This window comes from Lepus europaeus, chromosome 15, assembly GCF_033115175.1.
Source record: "Lepus europaeus isolate LE1 chromosome 15, mLepTim1.pri, whole genome shotgun sequence".
Classification (NCBI taxonomy): domain Eukaryota; kingdom Metazoa; phylum Chordata; class Mammalia; order Lagomorpha; family Leporidae; genus Lepus; species Lepus europaeus.
In genome coordinates, this window is record NC_084841.1 from 40,229,723 (window position 1) to 40,254,908 (window position 25,186).

General features: G+C 39.8%; 1 protein-coding gene across 1 annotated transcript in view; it reads left to right on the forward strand.

The window, feature by feature from the left end:
- ITGA1 (integrin subunit alpha 1) overlaps window positions 1-25,186 on the forward strand; it is a 176,060-nt gene that overhangs the window by 82,996 nt on the left and 67,878 nt on the right. Inside the window, exons 4-8 of the mRNA XM_062211855.1 lie at window positions 338-426; window positions 541-652; window positions 1,224-1,351; window positions 17,239-17,387; window positions 20,334-20,484. Of these exons, the coding sequence (XP_062067839.1) occupies window positions 338-426; window positions 541-652; window positions 1,224-1,351; window positions 17,239-17,387; window positions 20,334-20,484 (629 nt within the window). The remainder of the gene's footprint in view (window positions 1-337; window positions 427-540; window positions 653-1,223; window positions 1,352-17,238; window positions 17,388-20,333; window positions 20,485-25,186) is intronic.

Below are 25,186 nucleotides of genomic sequence, written 5' to 3' on the forward strand. Positions count from 1 at the left end.
CCTTCAATATTATGAGACTAAACATTTTGTTTTAATTAGCAAAAATGTGTGGACAGCAATCTCACATTCTCATTGCCCTGCTAGTTCTGCATTCTTTCACAGTTCAGCAAAACTATTTGAAACAGTGATACAGACAACGTTTCTGGGATAGCAGCCAGCTTTTCAGGCTTTGTGTGTTCATTATATTCCTTAATAATACTTGGAAGCCTACTCACTAGAACCCAAAGAAGAATGTGCAGTGATATGAGCAAAGCAAATAGAATGTTTTAATGAGAAGACACTTAATTTCGCTTTGTGAAACTTTTTCACTCTAATGGAATCTTGTTCTAATTTGTAGTGAATACGTCAATTGTCAATGTCACAGAAGTCAAAGAGAACATGACGTTTGGATCAACTTTAGTCACTAACCCAAGAGGAGGGTTTCTGGTAAGGAGAAAAAAAAAGAATTATATGTAATGACAACACAAATGCTATCATTGTAAATCTTCATAGAATCTTTTAGGCAATTTTCAATCTTCTGTTTTTTTAATTTTTTAATAGGCATGTGGGCCCTTATATGCCTATAGATGTGGACACGTGCATTACACAACTGGAATCTGTTCTGACGTCAGCCCAACATTTCAAGTCGTGAACTCCTTTGCCCCTGTACAAGGTACAGATTTTATGCAATGTTCTTGCATGTTTGGAAAGCGTAAACAATGAATGAGGACTATGTATACACAGGAGCATACCAAAAAGCTTGAAGTATTTTCTTGGCTACCAGCATTACCAATTTAGGTAATTGTTTGCTTTGCCAGTATATAACCAAACCTGACTGCTATTTCTGGAATTGATATTAGTGCAAATAACATTTACAGGGTCATGTTTAAACTTCACAGCTGAAGCTATTGCATTGCTTTTATTTGAAGGATGAGTCTCTTTGAGAAAACTTCATATGAGATAAGAACAGAATGAGAACTGTTATATAAAATTCATTCTGAGAAAATATCCAGCCATAACCCTCATACAGTATTAAGTACAATTAAGTAGAGGTGGATTTTACCTGATGAAAACCCCAAACCATTACTTTTCTAAAACTATTTTTCCTGATTATAAGATCAATATATCTACTTTGTAGAATGTCAGCTGTGTTTTAAAATTAGCTTCTTTCAGTCATGAAAACACTTCTTATACTGCTAAGAAGATAAATTCAAACTTTTGACAATGAACTCCTTTCATTGCAGAATGCAGCACTCAACTGGACATAGTCATAGTGCTGGATGGTTCCAACAGTATTTACCCCTGGGAAAGTGTTACACATTTCTTAAATGACCTTCTTGAAAGAATGGATATTGGTCCTAAACAGACACAGGTATGTGACTCTGAGTTTTGATTTCTGTTGTTATAATAATAACACAAATACACAGAGCTTCAATTAAACAAATTATTCTGAAAATTAGTAAAATTAGTAAAATGAAAACAAAGGATGAATAGTATATCCCATGTCCCTATTTTTATTTATGGTAAAAGAGACATTATTCAGATACTGTTATTTTTTGCAAACACAGAAAGCTGCCCTGTCAGTCCCTGTAAAGTAATAATTTAATCAATTTTTAAATTATAAAATGAGTATAACCATCATTGGTAATACCAGAGAAGTTTCAAAGTCTATAGAAATAATCTGACATTCCAATGAACCTATCACATTATAATCTTCTTTCTCATACAAAAATTTGTAACTGGCCACAAGGTAATGCTTGAAGTCTGTTTTCTTCTATATTAATATTTCTTTCCACTTGCCATGGGATTCCAAATCCCATTAAGTTGGTACGTACCAATGCCATCTTACTAGTTGAAGTGATCAGTTTAAGTTCATAACTGATTGTGAAGATAGGATTGTCAAAGGGATCAAGACAAAGGTGTCTGCTAATAATAATAGATAGAATTAAAGAGGAGAGAATGAGCCAACATGGGAAGCAGGCCACACAGCAGACTCATAGAATGACAAATGCTCTAAACAGCTCTCTGGCCTCAGAATCAGCCCTTGAGGCATTCAATCCTGGCTAAAAAGCCTATAAGAGTTTCTCAGGCATGGAAAACCAAGACATTGTGGCAAAGAATGACCTAAATGAAAGATCTCTGTGAATGAGATTCCGGTGGAAAGAAGGGGCCATCAAAGAAGGAGGTACCTTTCTCTGAATGGAGGAGAGAACTTCCACTTTGATTATGGCCCTGTATAAATAAGGTTGGAGTTTGTGAACTCAAGAGGCTTCCATAGCCTTGGCAGCTCATAACAAGAACCTCGAGTGATCACTGATGTCATAAATAAGAGTGTCCTGTCTCTACCTCTCTTTGTAACTCTGTCTTTCAAATAAATAAAATAAGCCTTTAAAAATTTTTGTTAAAAAGAGTGTCAATTTTTAAATCAACAACAGGAGTCACTGTGCACTTGCTCCCCATGTAGGGCCTCTGTCCTTAATGTGTTGTACTATGAGAATTAACAGTAAAACTAGTCTTCAAACAGTACTTTATACGTTGTGTGTCTGTGTGGGTGCAAACTATTGAAATCTTTACTCAATATAGAGTTGATCTTCTGTATATAAAGATAATTAAAAATGAATCTTAATGAAGAATGGGATGGGAGAGGGAGTAGGATGTGGGATGGTTTGGGGGTGGGAGGGTGGGTATGGGGGAACAACCACTATAATCCAAAAGTTATACTTTTGAAATTTATATTTATTAAATAGAAGCTTTCTATAAAAAAAGTTTAAAAATTTTTCTTTCCTTAAGTAGAAAGTAAATGCTCCAAGCTCTCATTGCAAAAAATCAAAGAGTGTTTTTTTTCTGTTTTTATGAGTATAATTTCTCATATAGCTTTTCCAGTTTGAATACTAGCTTGTGTTTAGCTGTTTTAATGTTTAATAAACATTAATAGTCGTGTGGCTTAAATTGAGCAGATAAAATGAATAACAGGCAAATAAGATACTGAAATGAACAGTAGCTAGAGGGCGGGAATTAGAATTAGAGTCAGTCTCAAAGATTTGGGGACATACTTTGGGGAGTGTAGGAGAACGTAGGGGATTTTTGGACTCTATAGGCAATACAATATTCTTCCCTTTCCTTTTTGAGAATTTCACTATAAAGAAATTTTTGAGGTACTGAAAAAGCTGTCTTACTTCATCAGTGTTTGTCACACTCACTTTAAAATTAAGACATACTACATATATATGTCTTAATATACATGCAAGTTACTTCAAAAAGATGTTTATTTTGGTGCAAATCATTTTAAATCCATACATAGTTTTTTCACTGTATGCACTTTCCATGAATGTTTCAAAGACCACTCATATGGTTCATAGATTTGTCCTGCCCCCAACCCCCTCCACCAAAAGATATATAGTTGAAGATTTCAAATTAAATCTCACTCCTCGAAGTGAGATGTCTTATTGCTGTGTTCTATGGCCAAATAGATCTGTGTAGAGGGCTACTTGACGGGTAAGGCTATGGATATACCATTAGATAATAGAGAACTTCTTGAAATCTGTACAAACTCATTTTGTAAAATGGGCTTTTACACATCACAAAGTGAGTTTTCCTGTATGCAACTTCTCATCTGCAATTGAACTTCTCAACTGTGTACTAAAGGTTGAGAAGGGATATTGTTTGTTTCTTGCCTCAAGGCAGACAGCAGCCTGCAAAACCCGAAGATTACCCTAGAATTCTTACTTGCTTTTCCTGCTTGCACATGTTCCCACATGGTCTCTTTTTGTCCCTTGTGAAGACCTCCTCCCCCTTCATCTTTTCTTCTCTTCTCCTATCCATTTCTCTATGGTCCGTAAGATTTCATGGAGCCATAAAATTGAGCCTTAAAAGAACCCAAAAGGTCACTGAGCCCCAGACCTCAGTTTATGAAGGGGATACGAGAGGCTGTATGCCTGATTTCAGGTCACCTTGTTTGTTGATGATAGATCAGAATACACAGCTCTCCAATTGCAGCTCAGTGTTCTTTGCTTCTGCAGGAGCTTCAGAGCTGATCCCAACACCTCACATCCATAAAAAGTAGGTCTTTATCCTTGTCCATCCCATGAGAACTGCTTTTATGCTTCCCCAGGAAGCCCCATGGCCGGGCTATGCCAGGCTTCTCTGTGTTGCACCCCCTCACCACTGTCATACCTGAAATGAAACTGCTCGGTCACAGTTCTTCTCCTGTCTCATCACTTCGCCATGCTATGCTGCATTTTCTTCAATCTGCCTTTTTCATCCCATTTTACCTTTTTATCCAATCCTTTCTTTCTGAAACTAGTAATATTCTTAGAATATTTTTAACCTTCAAATATTTTATAGCCATTTAAATGTTTGATTTTACCTTTAAATTTGCATTTTCTATTTTACTCTGAAAATTAATTTATTTGTGGCTATTTGTGAAAATAGTACAGCTGTGACATGTTTAAAGCTGCTGCAGCAACTTCAGGCAGAAAATCTCCAAGACAACTTCAGGATAGCAATCCCTACCTCGGTGAAGATCTATGCCAGTGACTAAGTTTTATAAAGAGCTAGATTACAATCAATTGCCTATGTGCTGATCCCATTCTGCTGCAGTTTTGATGTTATTTTTAATGACTAAAACTCTAACTAATTTGCATTTCTGTAAAAAGAATCCTACAAGAGGAGCTCTTCTGTCTATCCATGAAGGAATTCTAGCCTGCCGAGATGGGCTTCATGGAGTTACATGTCTTTCTGCATTCAGAAGAATGGGGGCTAGCCCCTGGGGTCTAGATGCTGCTGGTAAAAAGGGAGGGAAATGAACTTATCCCAGTGCAGAAGAGTGGAGTCACAGAAGAGTCGAGTCCAGGATCCCATTCCACAGAGAGGAACATTTCTTAATGCACTATTGTGCACATTGTCATTTGTTCTGTCTTCTGATTTCACTGAAAAGAACCTGCTTCCAAAAGAGAGGAGCTGATTATATTTCTGAATTTTTATTCACATTCTGCTTTTATCAGTCATTGTGCAGCTTCACCATACTCATTCATTCATTGTTCATATGTTCACTCAGGACTTATTCTGCACCAGCCTACATGCTAGGGCTCGGGCAGTAGCAGAGAAAAAAAGACCCATGTGGCCACTGCCTTAATGACAGTTATGGCTAGTGTTGTGTTTCTCCAAATACAGCTTTAAGAATTGTTGCTCCAAATCACTGTGTATAGGACTGCACTGCCCAGACTTTCAGAAGCAGAATGCCTGAGGATGGAGCTATAGAACTTGATTTTCAATAGGGGATTCTTATGCTTCATTCAGATTGTTTGAAAAACAGTAGATTAATGCATTATTATTACACTGATGTGTGTATATCCCTGTATTTGCTGCATATTTTGGAGTATAGGAGGCTCAAGAGTAAACGCTGTATCTTCTTCCTATCTTACTCAATGTCTAGTCCATTACTTTGCTGACATAATAAGCCCAAAATGAGCAGTTGTTGAAAAATGAGCATATCACAGTGAGTACAGTTTTATATTTTTCTCTCACCAGCAGACATTTAATGAGACTTCTTTCTGCAATGTGAACTTTTTAATTTTGACAGGTAGAGTTAGACAGTGAGAAAGAGGAAGAGAGAAAGGTCTTCCTTCCATTGGTTCACCCCCAAAATGGCTGCTACTGCTGGAGCTACACCAATCCAAAGCCAGAAGCCAGGTGCTTCCTCCTGGTCTCCCATGCAGGTGCAGGGGCCCAAGCACTTGGGCCATCCTCCACTGCCTTCTTGGGCCACAGCAGAGAGCTAGACTGGAAGAGGAGTAACTGGGACTAGAAACCGGCGCCCATGTGAGATGCCAGCGCCGCAGGCAGAGGATTAACCAAGTGAGCCATGGCATCAGCCCCTGCAATGCAAACTTTTAATATTCTTCTAAGTATATTAGTATTTAAATTTATTTATTTATTTGAGGGGTGAGAGAGAGGAAGAGGGAGAGAAAGATAGCTGTCACCTGCAGGTTCACTTCCCAAATGCCTTCGAGGACCAGGACTGGCTCAGGCCAAAGCTGGGATCCAGGAACTCAATCCAGATCTCCCACATGGGTAACAAGAACCCAATTGCTTTAGCCATCACCCCTATCTACCAGGGTGTGCACTAGCAGGAAGCTGGAGTCAGGAGCAGGAATTGGAAATCAAATGTGGTATGCTGACATGGGATGTGGACCTTTTAGCTGATGTCTTAACTCCTAGGGTAATTACTCACCATAATGTATGCTTTAGTCTTTAGTGTTTTTAATTTAGTCTTTTCTAATCTTCTATTTCAACTTAAGCTATTTTCCTAACTAATTCTCTAAAATAAAGGGATCAGAAAGGATATATTTTCTAAGCCATTGCATTTGCTAAACACTATTTATAGAGTTTTTTTTTTTTTTAAGATTTATTTATTTGGAGGTCAAAGTTACACAGAGAGAGGAGAGGCGGCGGGGGCGGGGGTTGTCTTCCATCCGATGGTTCACTCCCCAACTGGCCACAACAGCTGGACCTGTGCCTATCCAAAGCCAGGAACCAGGAGCCTTCCGGGTCTCCCACGTGGGTGCAGGGATCGAAGGACTTTTGGCCATCCTCTACTGTTTTCCCAGGCCACAGCAGAGAGCTGGATTGAAAGCGGAGTAGCGAGGTCTCGAACCAGCACCCATATGGGATGCCGGCACTTCAGGCCAGGGCGTTAACCCACTGTGCCACAGCACCAGCCCCCATTTATAGAGTTTTAAGTCTAACACTTTTAGACTCTTGAATGTTTGACTTCCCTTCACCAAATTCAGGAAAGAAATTCATTTACAGAAAATTTGAAAAGGCACTTCCTCTTCAAAGTAATGTGTATTGAAAAACATACTTATCTTTCATGTGGTCAGACAGTAATTCTTTCCAAAAACAATTTATTTGTTTTGACAACTGTTTTCTTCTCTGATTGGTGGCTAGCATAATTTAAGTAACTTTGGGTTTTTTGTTTTTGTGTTTAATACACTCAATTCTGACCTAAGATTGGTTGAATTCACTTCTAGAATTTTCCCTCTCCCTCTCTTATACCTTTGACTTCTATTTCTGAAAGGGACAGATATAAAAACACATTTTATGAGAGATTATGGAAAAGGAGCTGCAAAGATAGAAAGCTAAGAGCTAGTGGAGAACTTGCCTTGTCATCCATGTCGAAGGTATAAAAGCGTGAAGAATGGAGCTGACAGGCATTGCCATGAGGATTTCTCCGCAGAAGATTTCACTAAGAATGGGATTGTACAACAGTCTGGGCATAGGTCTGCTAGAGTTGGGTCATAGAGTTGCCTGACTCCTGCCTGAATTATCTAAAGGGCACGATAGCAGAGTCTAGCTGCTGACAGGCAAGTCAGAGCAGGGGCAGCTGCACTGGGATTAGCCTGTGTTCCCAGAGTTTGTTAGAATGAAAAATGAGTGTTTGCCATGGACCAGCACAGGTCACTTAGAGCCCTTAGCCAGCATGAGGTCATGTCCATAGTCTCCTGGAAGTGAGTGGATGGCCCTGCAGGAAAAAAAGCAGAAGCCGTCTGTAATTCCTGGGGACTGAGGTAATGAAATGGATTCCCTCTGGGCAAGGATGTAGGTGAGACATCTCAGCGCAGGGAGTTCTCCAAAGAATCCACACACAAAAACGTTGAAACCTACTAGGATATTATTCATTGTAGCATAGTACCAACCCAATGAGAAGTTCTATATCCCTTGTGTATTTTCTCTACCCTGTCCCTGGAGAGGTAAGAAAGTAGTTAACAGACTAAAAGGAAACAAATAAGCAAAGAAAAAAACCAGTCTTGCTCCTTTCTCCACGACAAGCTTCTTGGCCTCCCGTAAGCCTTTAGCTAAGGCAGGAAAGAGGGTCTAACTGTAAATCAACTTTGCTGTTTTCTCTTGTTGGTCTTAATTTCGATAGAACTGTATGAAATCATTATAATTTGATCTTTTTTCTCACCCTGCAAATATAGCAGTCTCATATGCCACAATCTAAATTAGAATGCAGAACTTTTCTTTCAACAGACATCTCAAAACTAAGAATCAGAGATATTAGTCATTCCTATTTCCATTCAGGGATAAAAGAACTGCACTTGAAATAAGTTTTAAAGGGATGCCAGGCCACAAAAAAATGGTTGTATTCTGATTATGCCTCCTGAGTTGTATTTGCTGTATTGATTATAGTTAGATACTTGGTAAAATAGAGAAAAACTGAATTTAATGCTTATTCTCTGCAGAATTTAGTCATTTAGTGATTGCAAGCCATGAAAGGCAGTTGCATAGATAGTATCATTCCTTGAAGGAACTGTAATCTCCAAACATGAAAAAAAAAAAAATAGAGAAAGGAAGGGAGGGAGGAGTGAAGCAAGGGAGAGATAAGAGAAGGAAAAAGAAGAGAGAAGGGAGGGAAGAAAGGAGGGAGGGAGGGAGAGAGGAAGGAAGGAGGGAGGAAGGGTGTGAAGGGGGGTAGGAAAGGAAAAGACAAAACCATGGCTAATCCTCCGCCTTGCGGCGCCGGCACACCGGGTTCTAGTCCCAGTTGGGGCGCAAGATTCTGTCCCGGTTGCCCCTCTTCCAGGCCAGCTCTCTGCTGTGACCAGGGAGTGCAGTGGAGGATGGCTCAAGTGCTTGGGCCCTGCACCCCATGGGAGACCAGGATAAGCACCTGGCTCCTGCCATCGGATCAGTGTGGTGCACCCACAGCGCGCCAGCCGCGACGGCCATTGGAGGGTGAACCAATGGCAAAGGAAGACCTTTCTCTCTGTCTCTCTCTCTCTCACTGTCCACTCTGCCTATCAAAAATAATAATAATAATAATAATAATAATAAATAATAAATTAAAAAAACCCACTTGTATGAATGTATCTGTGTTATAGTTAGTATACATTAGAGAAGTTCAACACAAATCATGAAAACATCCACTCTAAGTAGTTACTCAAAATCTTGTACATGTTTCTGTGTGGCTACATCAAGACTTTTGCTAACATAGTCAAGAAATTTTTGTCAACCAGTTTTTTTACCCAAGATAAAGTAAAGGCTATAAAATTGCCTTTTTTAAAACCACCTATAAAAAGAAACCTGAACACTCTAAGCCTGCCATAAAAGATATTATGGTATAAACATTATGGAGGTCTTATTGATCCTCAATACCTAAACATAACATCGTTCTTAATAATAAATGAGAATGATATAAATATGTCAAATATGAGTGCATTACCCTAAATAAAATCAGTAAATTGTGAGGCTTGATATAAAAGTGAAATATACTAATGGAACAATGTCTTGATTGTTCACATCAAGAGTGTAGCATAGCATTAAACCAAGAAAAATGAAAGAGCAGAATTAATTAAATTTTAGGAATATTATTTATCTTTATTTTTACTATACTTTTTATAGCCATTTCCCTGGAAGCTTTAAATATGGGGCTTGGTTCGTTTTTTTAGGTCTGAGAAGAAGCCTGACTGAGCCAGGCAGCCATGCCTTTGTCCTGAAAGTGCTGAATCTTCTTGCTCACCAGTTTCCTTGTCTACATTCTCCCACACCTCCACCCATCACACACTTCAATGATTCCAAAGTCAAGTTCAGATCATGGGCTTAGATAGAAATCTCCTCTTTCTGGCTGCTGAATACGTTCCAAGTTCTCCAGTGGACAGCCTGACCCCTGATACATCATTTCCTTAGGAAGCAGTCATATCCCTGTGACCTCTGGCAGTAATTCCTGGCACATCCTGCTTACCTTCCTTCCCACCTCACTTCTTGTGCCCTTCAGCCACTCGGTGGCCTGGCCCTGCCTTGGGCCACCCTGCACACAGTGTGCTGTGCTTATGTGATTCTCTCTGCCTGGAACGCCCTTCTCCATCCCTGGTCCTGTGTACTAGGTGAACTTCTTAGATTCCATTCCAGCATCACTTTCTCTGTAATCCTCTATGATTACCCCACACACCCTTCCCAAGAAAATGCCTTCTCCTCCCATGTCCCCATAGCATTCACCTACCCTGCACTTATTGATCTGATTGCTCAGGAGCATGACTGTTTTACAGATCCGTCTCTCCTGGTAGACTATGAATTCCATGAAGACAGGACGGTGCTTTCATCCTTTTATTTATGAAACATGGTCTACAGTTCTATGTGTTATCAAACACTTAAGAGGCAAGTCCATTAGGTTGGAACAGAATGGACTTCCCAGAAGTTTTCATTTCCCCTGAATTAAAGACTTAGGAATGTAGTGACTACTTTCTCTCACTCTGCTTCTTGAGGTCAGATTAATCCATTGAGCTAGAAGGTACTTGCTTGAGAGAGACTCCTCTCTACATTATATTTCAGGCTTTCTTTTAAGGTATATACTCATCTAGCCCCATTCACTCCAGCCTGATTTCTCCCTTAGCCTCCTCCCTTCTCCACGAATAGTGAGTCATGTTCCTCTAACCTTGCCTATCCTTGCATTTTTGAGCCAAGGCCATTTTCATTGCAACATTTTCCATCAAGCAAGAAGCCAATTCTTAAATACACCCTTTTCTTAGAATTTGTGTCTATTACCTATTGACTTTATTTCTAATTTTTGAAGACTTATTTCCTTAGGAAGCAATCATCTCCCTGTGAGTCATTCCCATTTTTGTCCTTCTCCATACGATGAAAGGTTAAGCCTGGACTCAGCCCACACTGCTTCAGATGGTTTGTGTTAACTAACTCAGATTGCAGCCTGTGTTATCACCCGCTCATGCCCCCCACTTAATCATATTAGAAGTGCATTGTAGAGCAGGACTTTAAATCATAGTTTGATAAAAGGAAATATACATTGGCCAGACACGAAGCCCGAGCTCTTTTCATATCAAGCATATGTGTATATTATAGAAACATGGAAAATCTCGTTATTTTACATTGTCATTATTCCTTAAATAAGCCCTTGATTTGATCATGTTGTACACTAAATGAAAGCCTAGAAACTGGATTTAACTTAGCTTATTTAAAATTTAGGTGCTGGTATTATAACTGTGACATAACAATAGAATGTGATATGCTAACACTAGATGAATAAATAGTTATATTCATTCAAAGCTTTTTGACTCAATATACTTAGTAGATATATAAACACATCTGTTCTTAAACTCTTTTGTCATTTAAGAAATTCAGTATAGTCTTCAGTGTGACCTTTAGTTCCATGAGCGAATAATCAGAAAGGCCTTCCTCTCCATGATTTCTGACTGTCCTTCCTTTATATTCTCACATCCACTTTTTCTTCCTCTTTCTTTTCTGCTCACAAAAGGAATACCGTCATTGGATAATTCATTTTAATTTGTGAAGTATTTGGTCAATAAAGTATTATCAAGATGTCAGGGGCAATTTTTTAAAAACCAGTAAAAGTTTATCCCAGGTTCCAAAAAACTTCCTAGTTAGAAATGACATAGGGGTAGGCATTTGGCCTAGGCTTTAAGATACTGGCAACCCATATTGGAGTTGGTGGGTTCAGTATTCACTTCTGGCTTCTGATTTCATCTTTCTGCTAGTGTGCACCCTGGGAGGCAGCAGCAATGATGGCTCTAGTAGTTGAATCCCTGCCACCCATTTGGGAGAACTGGATTGAATTCATGGAAAATGTATATTTCAGTTTTTTCAACAAAATAAGCATTTTAACTCCATTTTCCATGAATTGTTAAACTACCATCCTCTACATGTTATGATTCATCTGTTTCATCTGCCTTAACTTGTAAACTAAGCTGAGAATGGGGCTTTCTATTAAGTTGGGTCTCACCAGTACTCAGAACAGCGTTATAAATATTTGTTTTATGATTTGATCTTTTTCTTATAATAAAAAGAAGTCAGTGGAACCCATTTGTGTGCAAGAGTCACAGCAGGGATTACCCTGTCTGGCTGTCAATGAAACAAGCGCCCAGTATCAGCCCAGAACCTATCCTAAACGTCATTGCCCTGAGAGCTGATTTTTCCACTGCCCACTCCTCTCATTTCCCACACTTCTTTGTATCTCTCTTTTTCTACTTATCATTCTTTTGCTGCTATCTCAGCTTTCCACTTGCTCATGTGAAATGTTTTCATCATCCAGTAAGAATGTATGAGGGTCAACAGTGAGCAAAGCAAAACAGTGGTGAGGGAAGAGAGAATACCAAAAGCCATGACATAGTCCATGTCCTTTACCCCTGCCCCAACCCGTTTGCAACATACAGCCAGCGTCACTGGGGACATAAAGCATGCAAACAAAGCAATGAAGAGGATTGAGGGTATGCACAGACAATCTTGCTTCAGAGTTCCAAGAAGGGGAAGATCACAATAGGATGCTGTCAAGTAGGTGGGAAAAGGTTTTTCAGACAAAGCCGAACTTGCATCCAGCAGAATGGGTAGGATGTTGCTCATTTCAAGGAATAAAGAAGAGCATTTAGTAGGAGTGGAGTTCATATTGAGGAGTCCCTAAGATGAGGATGAGTAGAGAAGTTGAACGTTGTTGAAAGTCAGGGAGACTGAAACGATTTTAACAAACGTCAAGGAACAGTTTGAAGTTTCACCTTCTTTTTAAATTGGAATAAAAGGTTATTTTAAAGAATATTTCAAAGTCCTTGTTAAAGGCAATCAAGAGTATCAGGAGGTTTTTTTGAACAGGGAAGTGTTGAAATAAAAGCAGAATATTGGTTGATGTGACAGTAATATGTAGAAGAATTTGAGAAGAGTGGAAGCCTATGGAGGGAGATCAGCAGTGCTGAGAGCAATAATTGCAACAGTCTAGGTTCAAGACAGTAACTCTTCATCTGGGGTAAGGTTAGGATGAAGGAATGTACAGGAATGTTGCCTTAGGCCTGGCTCTCCAGAAGCGGAAGCCTGGCTGGAAGGTCCACAAACTAGTGATTTATTAATAACTCACTCCCAATAGAAAATAGGAAGAGATTTGGAGAAGCACAATACAGTAGCAACAGAGTACAAGCAAGGATGAGCTTTCTCATGAAGTCCAGGCCTTGACCTGGGTCAGGAGGGAGAGCTCCAGCTCAGTCCCAAGGCTGAGTGAAGTCCCTTCACTCGGGCATTGTCTGTGGAGTGGGACAAGAATTGGAAAGGGGAAAATTCCCTGACCTGTGGTTCTTTGGACCTTTGAGGCAAAGCAATCTAATAACCCAAGAGCAGTCAGCTAAAGAGTTTTAGGTAGAGTCATTAGAAACAAAATATGTAGAAGAGATAGGGAACCCTTATGTCTTAAAATTTACAGAGTAAGATTACAGAAGTGAGATGCTAGTTAGGGAGATAGATAGAGAGATAGATAGATAAGAAATAAATACGATATAAAGCACAGTTCTCTGGCTTACCATGGTTTTGAATTTTTTAGTATTTTTTGTGTTTAGATAACTTGTTTAAATAATCCAGTAGCACAAAGCAGTTCTGTAAGGTGTGGAAAATCTGCTGTAAATGTAAAATATAAATATGTATCTGGCACAAAGCAGCCTTGTTTAGTTGACACGCCTTCTATTTCTTCTCATGTGCACTCATTCCCATGTATAAATAAGATACTCTCTTTTTCCCGAGAAATCAACCCCTATGACAAGAATTTGATTTAAGCCAATAAATGGGAAGGACATTGTAGTAAGACTGTGGAGCAGTGAGTGTTCAAACATGTAACCCCCTTTGAGATTCAAGGTTATCATTTTGAAGGGAAACCAGTCTGCAAGTTGTGTGAATTTTGTCCAGGAACATTCAGTGTCATAAATGCACACACAGAGAAGGAGACAGTTGGATTTAACCAGAGTTAGAAGTTTGTCAAGTGAATTAATGGACAGAAAGAAAGGTTTAAGTAGTTAGATGTTTGCAAGTAAATGATTATGGTGATTGGACCATGGAATCTATGATAAAAAGAAAGAAGAAAGAAAAAGGAAGGAAAGAAGGAAGGAAGGAAGGAAGGAAGGAAGGAAGGAAGGAAGGAAGGGAGGGAGGGAGGAAGAAAAAGAGAGAGAGAAATAAAGAGTAGGATTAATGAATTGATTGGAGGCCTTTATGTGATCAAAGAATTGGTGAATTAAACATACTAGGTAAATAAGCTGAAGTTTATGAGCAGAGGGAAAGCTTGAAATTGAGACTAAAGTCGTTCAGTTCTTCCAATGAGGTCAAATATGGGATGGATTGCATAAGTGAGCTGCACTGAAAGTTACTGAAGCAAAAAAGGTCAAAGAACTGAGAGACTAGGGTGCTCAATAGATGACAAGAGTAGAAGTGAAATTTTTCAGTTCTTTTGCCTCTTGGTTATTCAAATAAAAACAAAAGGAAATAAAAACAAAACTAACCCTGTAAGATGTCCTGGATGGGTGAACAGTTAACTTCTAGAGCAGCATTTATTCAACTTGGTACAAGAATTGGGCATAATGATTAGCTAAGTGACAATGGCATTTCACTTTTATTTACTACACATTTATATACACAAAGACAATGTCAAGCCTATGTGGCTCAATCAGTATTCAGTATTTCCCAGGATTGCTAATCAAAAGCTATAGAATCACTGGAAAAAAAGAAAATGTATCAGAAAGTAATAGAAATGTCCATCACATTTGATTATAAATCAAGGAAATAACCTGAATTGGAGTTTTTGGTGTGACCTCATCTATTTTTGTTATATTTTGTGTAATTACTTGGTTGTATCCCACCTTGTTCCCAAAAAGATTTATTGTCATCTATGTTCTAAATATAATAGCATATGGTCTTGGGACAGATAATAAGGGATAGTAAGTGAAAGGGATATTCATAAAAGAATAGGGCTTGCCTAGACATGGACTGAACAGACTGCATGTTCATCAAGTTCATGATGTATACTTTATCTTGAGGATTTATCTTGAGAATTACTTGAGTAAATTCTCTTTTTTTTTTTTTTTTTTGACAGGCAGAGTGGATAGTGAGAGAGAGAGAGACAGAGAGGAAGGTCTTCCTTTTTGCCGTCGGTTTACCCTCCAATGGCCATTGCGGACGTTGCATCTCGCTGATCCGAAGCCAGGAGCCAGGTGCTTCTCCTGGTCTCCCTTGTGGGTGCAGGGCCCAAGCACTTGGGCCATCCTCCACTGCCTTCCTGGGCCACAGCAGAGAGCTGGCCTGGAAGAGGGGCAACCGGGATAGAATCCGGCGCCCCAACCGGGACTAGAACCTGGTGTGCCAGTGCCGCAAGGCAGAGGATTAGCCTGTTAAGCCATGGCACCAGCCTAATTCTCTATTTTTTTATTTATCTTATACCTGACTCAGCAACTTTAAGAGAGCAGTCATTTGTTTTGTTTACATAACCAGAATCATGTGCTTTTCTGACATTTACTTGTTCTAGTTATATTTCTGAAAATATAATCTATTCATTTGCATATTTGTTTTATCTTATCCTCTGTTGTATCTCAGCTAGCTACCTAGCTAACCAAACTCAATGGTTCATCATGAAATGACAGCAGCTTTTAGCAGAAGCTAGCAGGGCAGGTGGCTGGCGCCGAGGCTCACTAGGCTAATCCTCGGCCTGCAGCGCCGGCACTCCGGGTCCTAGTCCTGGTTGGGGCGCCGGTTCTGTCCTGGTTGCTCCTCTTCCAGTCCAGCTCCCTGCTGTGGCCCAGGAAGGCAGTGGAGGATGGCCCAAGTGCTTGGGCCCTGCACCCGCATGGGAGACCAGGAGGAAGCACCTGGCTCCTGGCTTCGTGGTGGCCATATCGAGGGTGAACCAACAGAAAGGAAGACCTTTCTCTCTGTCTCTCTCTCTCTCTCACTGTCTAACTCTGCCTGTCAAAAAAAAAAAAAAAAAGAAGCTAGCAGGGCAGGGCAGGTGATGGGGGCAGTTAAGGGAGACACATTTTTGTTGAGAGAAATTAATAAGACTGAAAGAGCTTTGCAGTAAGAGATACATGTTTTATACTAGACCACTTTCTACTCTATGCTACAGGAAATGAATTTTTAAAGTCAGTTTCCCTATTTATGAAATGTGATAATAAGTACTGTTACAATAATTTGAATGAATTAGAGAAGAAAGTAAAAACAAACATTAAAATATAGTATAATGTTATTATTTAAGTCTACCAGAGTCATTTAGTAAAAATTATGGAATAGGCAAATCAATCATTTTGAAATCGGAAAAGATCCCCTAAAATTCACACTGAAATGTGGCCCCTTAAAGTTCCTCAGCGGGCCGGCGCCGCGGCTCACTAGGCTAATCCTCCGCCTTGCGGCGCCGGCACACCGGGTTCTAGTCCCGGTCGGGGCACCGATCCTGTCCCGGTTGCCCCTCTTCCAGGCCAGCTCTCTGCTGTGGCCAAGGAGTGCAGTGGAGAATGGCCCAAGTGCTTGGGCCCTGCACCCCATGGGAGACCATGATAAGCCCCTGGCTCCTGCCATTGGATCCGGCCGCAGCGCGCCTACCGCGGCGGTCATTGGAGGGTGAACCAACAGCAAAAGGAAGACCTTTCTCTCTGTCTCTCTCTCACTGTCCACTCTGCCTGTCAAAAAAAAAAAAAAAAGTTCCTCAGCAGTGCTATCTGGGTGCCACATATGCTACCGGAATTTGGGGTGCCATACGATTTCACCACGGGCTTATTACTAAATCCCCGATATTAATAAGCCAAAGAGGGTTCTTGCCTAATATTTAGAGAAGAATTCTAAATACCGGCACAGATAAACGAGGCAGCATGGTACGTTTTAAGCTTTTATTTAGTCAGAAAGATGCATAAGAGAGTGAGAGCTTTACTTAGGAGAGAGAGGTGAATGAGGGTTCATATGGAGCACCAGGAACCAGCCACATGGATGAGCATCTAGGCGAGGAAGCCTGGAGCACATGGCCCAAGGCCATGCGCCCTGGAGCTGCAGGGCTATAGCAAGCCCCTTCCTAGCAAGAGGCCAGGGAAAAAGAGCAGGCCTGGACACACTGTGCCCCAGGCTATTAACCCACTTCCAAAGGGGAGTGGTGAATTAACCTGATTGGCTGGTGGGCACCCAGGTCTGGCCAGGTAAGGGGATGAGGACACACAGGGGCGTGATGAATGCGTGGACTTCCAGCTCACAAACCTAATCTATTTTAACCTATATGCCTGCCCACTTCAATTTGGGAAGTTTAATAACAGGAATTTAATTTTTGTTGTTGGGATATTAATTTTTACAGACTGGCTATGATTATTGCTATCAGAAGAGGAGGATTTCTGTATTGCTAGATTTTTAATCTGAAAGGCTAAAATGCACTGGACCAATATGTTTAGCTGAAGAAGATGAACAGTGATTTTTGGTAAATGTGTAACTCACGGTGACTTGTTTTTTCAGGTTGGAATTGTACAATATGGAGAAAATGTCACCCATGAGTTCAACCTCAATAAGTATTCATCAACAGAAGAGGTACTTGTTGCAGCAAATAAAATAATGCAAAGAGGTGGCCGCCAAACTATGACAGCCCTTGGAATTGACACAGCAAGGTATATGGGTAAAAAAAGCAAAGTGAAAGACTGTACAAAATAACTGCTCACTAATTAGCCCTTTGGGGTATGGATTGAGTTTACTTTAGCAAAATTTAAAGCTTTTGTTTTTAATATTAGATACAGAAGATTAGCTAATTAGAATTTGCTATAATATGGACTCATTCTCCCTTATCCTTTAATTAATGGAGAATCTATTTAAAAAAAAAAAAAACTTCTATTGTGTATTGCATCATTTTTGTGGGCACTAAGACTTGATAATAATTAACATTTTCCCATTTATTCTTTGTTTTCAGCTCCTAGGATTCCCAATCTAAAAGAATTGATCAAAAATTAATTCATTTCAACACTCTGTTATGTTCATGTATTTTCAGTACTTGGTGTTGAATTATAGAAGCACTCAGATAAAAGTTTTTAACAGACAAATTAAGCATTTTCTTATTTGACGTCATTGTCTATGAAGGAAAAGGTTTTATTATTTATAATGCCCTCTCCTTGTCTTCCCTTCACTTTCTCTAATTCCCTCCAGTGTGTATCCCTTCCTTCCCCACTCCTGCAGTTTTTAATGGAGAACGCATAACCCACCCTTGGTTGAATTTCATTTTATAAAAACCTGCAGAGCTGACCCCTTGTACAAATCTAGAACATTTTATTTCCTGAATTTTCTCTGGTTTTGTAAAGTCCTTATCTCTTGCTGTTTCTCCCTTTAGTTACCATGAAAGCTAGCAAGCTTCTGAACAAAAGCCAAACTCCCAGAGTACAGGGAAGCTACTAAGAAGTATGGCTAAGGTTAAGTACCCTTCTGTGAAGTATCATCAACTTCTGGACTCTCACTTGATTTTGAAGAGCTAATTACCCAGGCTCTCACTTCACCTGCCTGAGAAAATCCATGTTTTAAGGATGTTAAAATAGTTAACATGGATACTCTAAAGAATGGGTTGGATATTCACAAATTTAAAATCTTATATTCAGCTTTAGACTCAAAAATGTTAGAAAAACATGTGGTTCTGATTATATGGTGCCCAAGACAAAATAACCACAAACAGATGGGATAACGTTACATTTACCTGCCCGTAAGATCACCAATTTGCATGCACAAAGAGTGCATATGCTTATGTGGACTGAATGTGCCTTGCTCAACCACTTACTAAACGTGGCCACACATTCAAAGTAAAAGTGTTCTGTGCAGGCCCTGAGTGTGTAAGGAGCTGTGCATTTTGCTAAGGCAACTGTTTATGAATGAATATTTATCTCTGAAAACTAACTGAAGAAACATTCTGGCTGCTTTTGCTCCTGCATAAACACCACTCTAAATGTGGTATCTCTATGCAGGTTTTACCTCTCTGTGTCACACAGGGTCCAGCTTTAAGACACAGATTGAGTTTTGAACGTGCACAAAAAGTCCATAGTGATACTACAGAACTACACATTTTTCTCATTCATTAATTTTTCATGTTAAGCAGATTTTGTATTGTTTTATTTTCCTTTCAGGCATGGCAAGTTACAAACAATATTAATATTTCTAAATCTTTTACCTCCATTTGCATTGAATCGCAGTTCAAAAATTTCTGTTTCCCCTTCTCCCTATCCCAAATCATCATTCTTGTCAATGTGCTTGTATTTTATCCTAACGCTCAGATTATATATTATAGTATTTTACTATATATAATAGTATTTTATCCTAAGGCCCAGATTCACCTCTCCCAAAGGAGGGGAAAAACCCTCCTGGGATATTTTAATTTTCAGTAGCATGCAGGGCGGTTGATACTTAATTCCAGTGGAGGATACTGGATGGTGATATTTGGGGTCAAAAACAATTTGTTAAGAAGTATATTTGAAACAGAAAGGGTATACTTGGGAGTCCTGCCAGTGGTTACTTTTCTGTTATATAAAGCCAGCCATGGTTTCACAGCAAACAGATTTTCTTAAGAAAGGCCTTTTAATCATCTCCTTCAGCTGATGTTCATTTGGTCATTTGTTCAATTATGACCTTGATCTTTAAGAGAATTAGGATACTTTGGTGATCCTCTAAGGAATTAGAAATGCAAAAAGCATTGAATTTCATGTGGCATCATGTCCAAACTTCTTTTAGAGACTAGCCTTTAACATCTGTTTTCACCTCTGTTCGTGCATATAAAGAAATCAGGGAATCTATTTGTATAGTATATTAAAGAAAATTGTTCACAGAGCTTGTTAAAGATGATCAGGAAGCACTCATTCAAGAGGAACCACTGCAATAGGAGTTTCGCAGAAATGAGGCTCAACCTGAATATAGCAAGGGCATAAGGGGTTTTATAGCCAAGGACTAGGGTGGGACTGGGTGGATAGAAAATTACACGGGAAACATTAAGGCTAGGGAGATTCTTATTAGTATAAATAAGTGGAGTTCTTACTGAAGACAAGATGATAGTAGGAAAAACCAATGTGTTTTTGTTTTTTCTCTGCTCTCATCACTCAGTACATCACTTCTGGCACCAGATGTGTGGGTTTTGTCCCACACTGAACTTTCTGCAAGTCTCTCCAAGGTCAGAGGATTTCCAGTGTGTTCTGCCAGAGTAGGTGAGGGGCAGTTATCGCAAACAAAAGTTTGAGAACAAAAGAAGCATGTCAAGCAAGAGAAGGGGTGTTGATAGAGAAAGGAGCGGCTGATATATGTTCCAATCACACCCTCCCTTTGAGGTTTCCAAAACCAAAAATACCACTTGCATTTTGTGTGTGGGATGTGTGGTTATTAACAAAACGATGGCTGCTCCATGATCTGGAATAAATCAGAAACCATTGCTAACATACCTGTTAGGTTGAACAGTGGGCATGGATGTTGGTCTTGGCAGGAAGCACCAGCTACCTACAATTGTCAGTGCTTTAGTTTGATTTTTCTCTTTGCCTAACCTTGGAATGGTGTTTGTCAGCCTCTCTTTCGTCATTTTTTTTCTGTGATGACTTCAGAAAGGAGGCGTTCACTGAAGCCCGAGGTGCCCGAAGGGGAGTTAAGAAAGTCATGGTTATTGTCACTGATGGAGAGTCCCATGACAACCATCGACTGAAAAAGGTCATCCAAGATTGTGAAGACGAAAACATTCAGCGATTTTCCATAGCTGTAAGTACATTGCTAGAGAAGGTTTTCCAACTCTTGCTTAAAGAGGAGAGCTGTGTGCATGTTGTGGTAATGTTCTGAAAGCAACACAAACAAGGTTGGTAAGGTGATACTTCTGCATTTAAAGGTTATTTCTGTGAGAGTAGGATTGGATCTTCCTCCCTTCTGTGTCTTCCATGCCCAGCCAGACACTCCAGAAACAATCATGGCAAAAAAATCCTGGAAGAGAGCAAGGAAAGATAAAAGGAGAAAGAGGGCATTGAGGTGCAACAGTTAAACTGCGACTTGAGTGCCTACATAGCTTATCCGAGTGCCTGGGTTTGAGTCCTGGCTCTGCTTCTGGTCCAGATTCCTGGTCATGTACGCTCTTGGAGGCAGCAATGATGACTGCCACCCACAAGGGACACTGGGATGGAATTCTAGGCTCCTGGCTTTAAGCGTTTGGGAAACAAATTAGCATATGGAAGTTCCTCTCTCCCGCCCCCTCTCCCCCTTCCTTCCTCCCTTTCTCTCTCTCTCTCTCTCTCTCTCTCAACCTCTTACCTCTCTCTTGTTCTACTTTTCAAATAAATACATAAAAACTGTAAAAATATATATAATACAAAACATTTTAAACAGGAGGAATAAAAAAGCAGAAATATAAGAAAGAGGAAGGGAGGGTGAGAAAAAGAGGGACAGAAATAGGGAAAGAAAAGAGAAATGGGAAAGAAATAGAAAAGGATGGGAAGAAGGAGAAAAATTGGAGAGAAAGAGGGAGGGATAGGGAATGAAAGGAGGGAAACTGAAGATATGCTAGATAATAAAAAAACACTGCCTGCTAAGTGATCATTCTTTCTGAAATCAGGGAGGATGGAACCAGGACATGATTTTTATCATAATCTATGAAAAGGAAACAATGATAGTCCCATACCAAACATTCTTGGTCAGTCTACCCTGGATTTATGGAGTCCTAAGCCATTTACCAGAAGCAAGAAATGCAAGAGCAGGAATGAGAAGGGGCAGCAAACACTATATTACAGAGCCAGGAAAATCCTTTGCTTAAATTCTCTCTCTCATATAAAAAAAGTACTGAAATAATGATTGTAAAAGTATCTAGCACAGCAGCAGGTTAGTCATGCAATAAGTAGTCTTAAGCACCCTTAACTCCAGAAGTTTGCAATCAGGAAATCATAAAAAGCATGATGTTCTATAATCAAATCATGGTGTGTTATAATAATATCATGGTGTTTTCCAGCTAGCAGAGATCTTAGGGATCAATTATGTTGCTTCCTTGCTTAGAAACCTTCAGAGTCCCCCAAAGACAACAACTCAACAATGGCACCACGTGTCCACCTTTCTAACCTCTTCACTCTCAGTTTCAAAGTATTTGGCCCCAGCTTGGGGGGAACAGAGCCTTTGCTCTCCTCCTATACTAGCTGATTTTGTACTTAATTGATATTTTTTTTTAAATCTCAGAGCAAACGTTTCAGAACTCTAAGAGTTCACATGAAAGTATTTTTCAACAAAGTCTCCTTTATTTATAACAAGTAGTAACCCAATACTGCCTACATTGATTTTTCAACATTCAGTCAGTACAAGTTTATTCTTCCCTTTCAAAAGCAAATTGTAGGAAAGGAAGAATAAGAAATAGTCTATGGATAAAAGTTCTAGAACATGATTGATTCATTGCTTCCCAGCAGTGAGGACTCGATTTTATAACCCAAATAACTTCACTATAAGCAATGAAAATGAGCAATTTCTTCTTGGTTATAATATGTAAAACAAAAACCTAAAATATCTCATTATTTTTCTCATTCCCTTCATTATTTCTGTAGACTAACTTTTTCCGGTTGCTATTGAATCCAAGTTTTTCTCTCCTGATATTGTAATCTTAACTCTTTTGGTCCCTCCCATGGTTGAGAATAATTCCACACGGCCCAGCCCTCACTCAGACAGACTGCCCGATTAGCAGTGAGAATGCAAAGCCTCTCACTTGGCCCCAGAGCGTTGGATACCAGAGGTTCTGTCATTGTTCTGTGTGCCCTCGGGTTTTGATCTGGTACCCCAGATATCCCTGATAAAGGCCGTGAGTGGAATTAACAGCATTAGAAAAACTTAACTGAAAAGCTATCAATGAAGGCTTCATTTCAAATGAAACCTGTGTTTTACGTCGTAACTGGCTACATATTCAATGTTTCCTGCCCTTAAGTCACATATTTTCCCTTTGTTGAATTCCTACTGACAATTTATACTTGCTTCCCCTCTAGTCAAAAAGAGGTCTCCTGATTCCATTGGTCAATCTTCATGGAGATCTACAGGCTTCTAATGAGTGAACTATCATCAGATTGCTCTTAGTATAAATAAAAATGTATAAGAAAATTTCTCTTATCAACAGTTGTTATTTTTTTCAAATTAATACTTCTTTACTCTCAATGACTCATGCATTTTTTTTTTTTAAATTTTGTGCCAAACTGGCACCGCGGCTCAATAGGCTAATCCTCCGCCTGCGGCGCCAGCACACCGGGTCCTAGTCCCGGTTGGAGCACCGGATTCTGTCCAGGTTGCCCCTCTTCCAGGCCAGCTCTCTGCTGTGGCCCGGGAGTGCAATGGAGGATGGCCCAAGTCCTTGGGCCCTGCACCCCATGGGAGACCAGGAGAAGCACCTGGCTCCTGGCTTCGGATCAGCGCGGTGCGCCGGCCGCGACGGCCATTGGAGGGTGAACCAACGGCAAAAGGAAGACCTTTCTCTCTGTCTTTCTCTCTCTTTTCTCTCTCTCTCACTGTCTACTCTGCCTGTCAAAAAAAAAAAAAATGTAATCTGACCTCTTTCTACCTTTGTAGGCTTTCTATGCCATAAGACACATCACACTTATAATAACAGATTGTTTCATTATTGTCTCTCATCTGACAAAGTAAGCTCCATCAATGCAGGAATTGATCTGCTTCATTAACTAAAACCTTACAACTTCAGCGGCCATTGGGGGCTGAACCAATGGAAAAGGAAGACCTTTCTCTCTGTCTCTCTCTCTCTCTCTCACTGTCCACTCTGCCTGTCAAAAAAAAAAGAAAAGTTATTTGTGCATAAACATGGAAAGGTTTCAGGGATTTCTCAAAGTCTGTTCATACTGCACGGGATTAAATACTCCCCTGGGCGTCTGCCCATGAAATTTCCTGGACTATTTCTTCTACTCATTTTTTTAATCTGAACACCATAGAGATGTATTTTGGCAGAGAAGCTGTTCCCAAAAAAGGATTGATAATGTAAGTTCCCAGTAATGAAACTGCAAATATTTTCTGTTGAACTTTGAAGCCTGTTGAGGATCCTAGCTGGTTGTGAGTCCTCTATCCCATGGTGTATCTATTTCTGTCTCTTGTCTGATAGTCTTACTTCCACATTCTTGTCTGAGATGCTAGTGGCTGTGAAATGTTTATTACCTACAGTGTTCAAATGGAAATAAGAGAAATTAGAAAGGATCCTAGAATTTCATTTTTTTCACCCAAAAGACACCATTCTACATGTAAAGGAATTGTACCTTTTACATTTCACACATCTGCCACAAGCAAGCTTGAATTCTCACTGTATATTTAAGGTACATACTAGCAAAATTCCGAAGGCCTCAGCTTGATATATGTGAGTGAAACAGGAGTAATTCAGAAATTGAAGAGTTTTTTGGGTTTTTTGTTTTTGTTTTTGTTTTTTCCTTTTTACAGACAGAGTGGACAGTAAGAGAGAGACAGAGAGAAAGGTCTTCCTTTTGCCGTTGGTTCACCCTCCAATGGCCACTGTGGTAGCGTGCTGCGGCCTGCGCACCGCACTGATCCGATGGCAGGAGCCAGGTGCTAATCCTGGTCTCCCATGGGGTACAGGGCCCAAGTACTTGGGCCATCCTCCACTGCACTCCCTGGCCACAGCAGAGAGCTGGCCTGGAAGAGGGGCAACCGGGACAGGATCGGTGCCCCAACCAGGACTAGAACCTGGTGTGCCGGCGCCGCAAGGCGGAGGATTAGCCTAGTGAGCCGCGGCGCCGGCCAGAGTTTTTTGTTTTTTTAAATCTCTTGTTTTTCATTGAAAATAACGTTTTTGCAAGTTACCAGATCCTTGGGTAAAGCATCAAAATACATTTCTATTTTCATTTTTTATTCTGTGATATAAAATGGTTCAAAACACTCCCATTATATATTTATGTTTTTATTCAAAATACTTTAATATATGCATAAAAGTTGTATATATTGATGAGGTGCCATGTGATGTCTTGATACACGTATACATTGTGTGGTATCCCATCAAGGTAAATACATCTGTATCCTCAAAATTTTAACATTTATTGACAGTGAAATATTAAAAATCTTATAGTCTAGGGTTTTTTTAATTGTTATTCTTCAAATATGTTACTTGGACACTGGCCCTTTTCCTTTAGGAGTTTATCATGGTTTTAAAGCACATTTATTTATTTATTTTTATTTGAAAGGCATACCACTTGAGAGTTTATCCATCTTTGCTCTGGAACATATGCCACTAAGGTGTATGTGAAAACATTCACATCACAATTAACAACCTCAATCACAATGCTCCAAAAATAATTAGATTTTTATGTGTGTTTTCAACTGTGTCAGTTTATAAATGAAAAGGAAGTTTATTTGTCAGGCTAATTATGACTCCAGAATATGCTCACTAGGAACCAAAGAGTTGATGAGCTCTCAGTCCAGGGTATCATGTAATCCATAG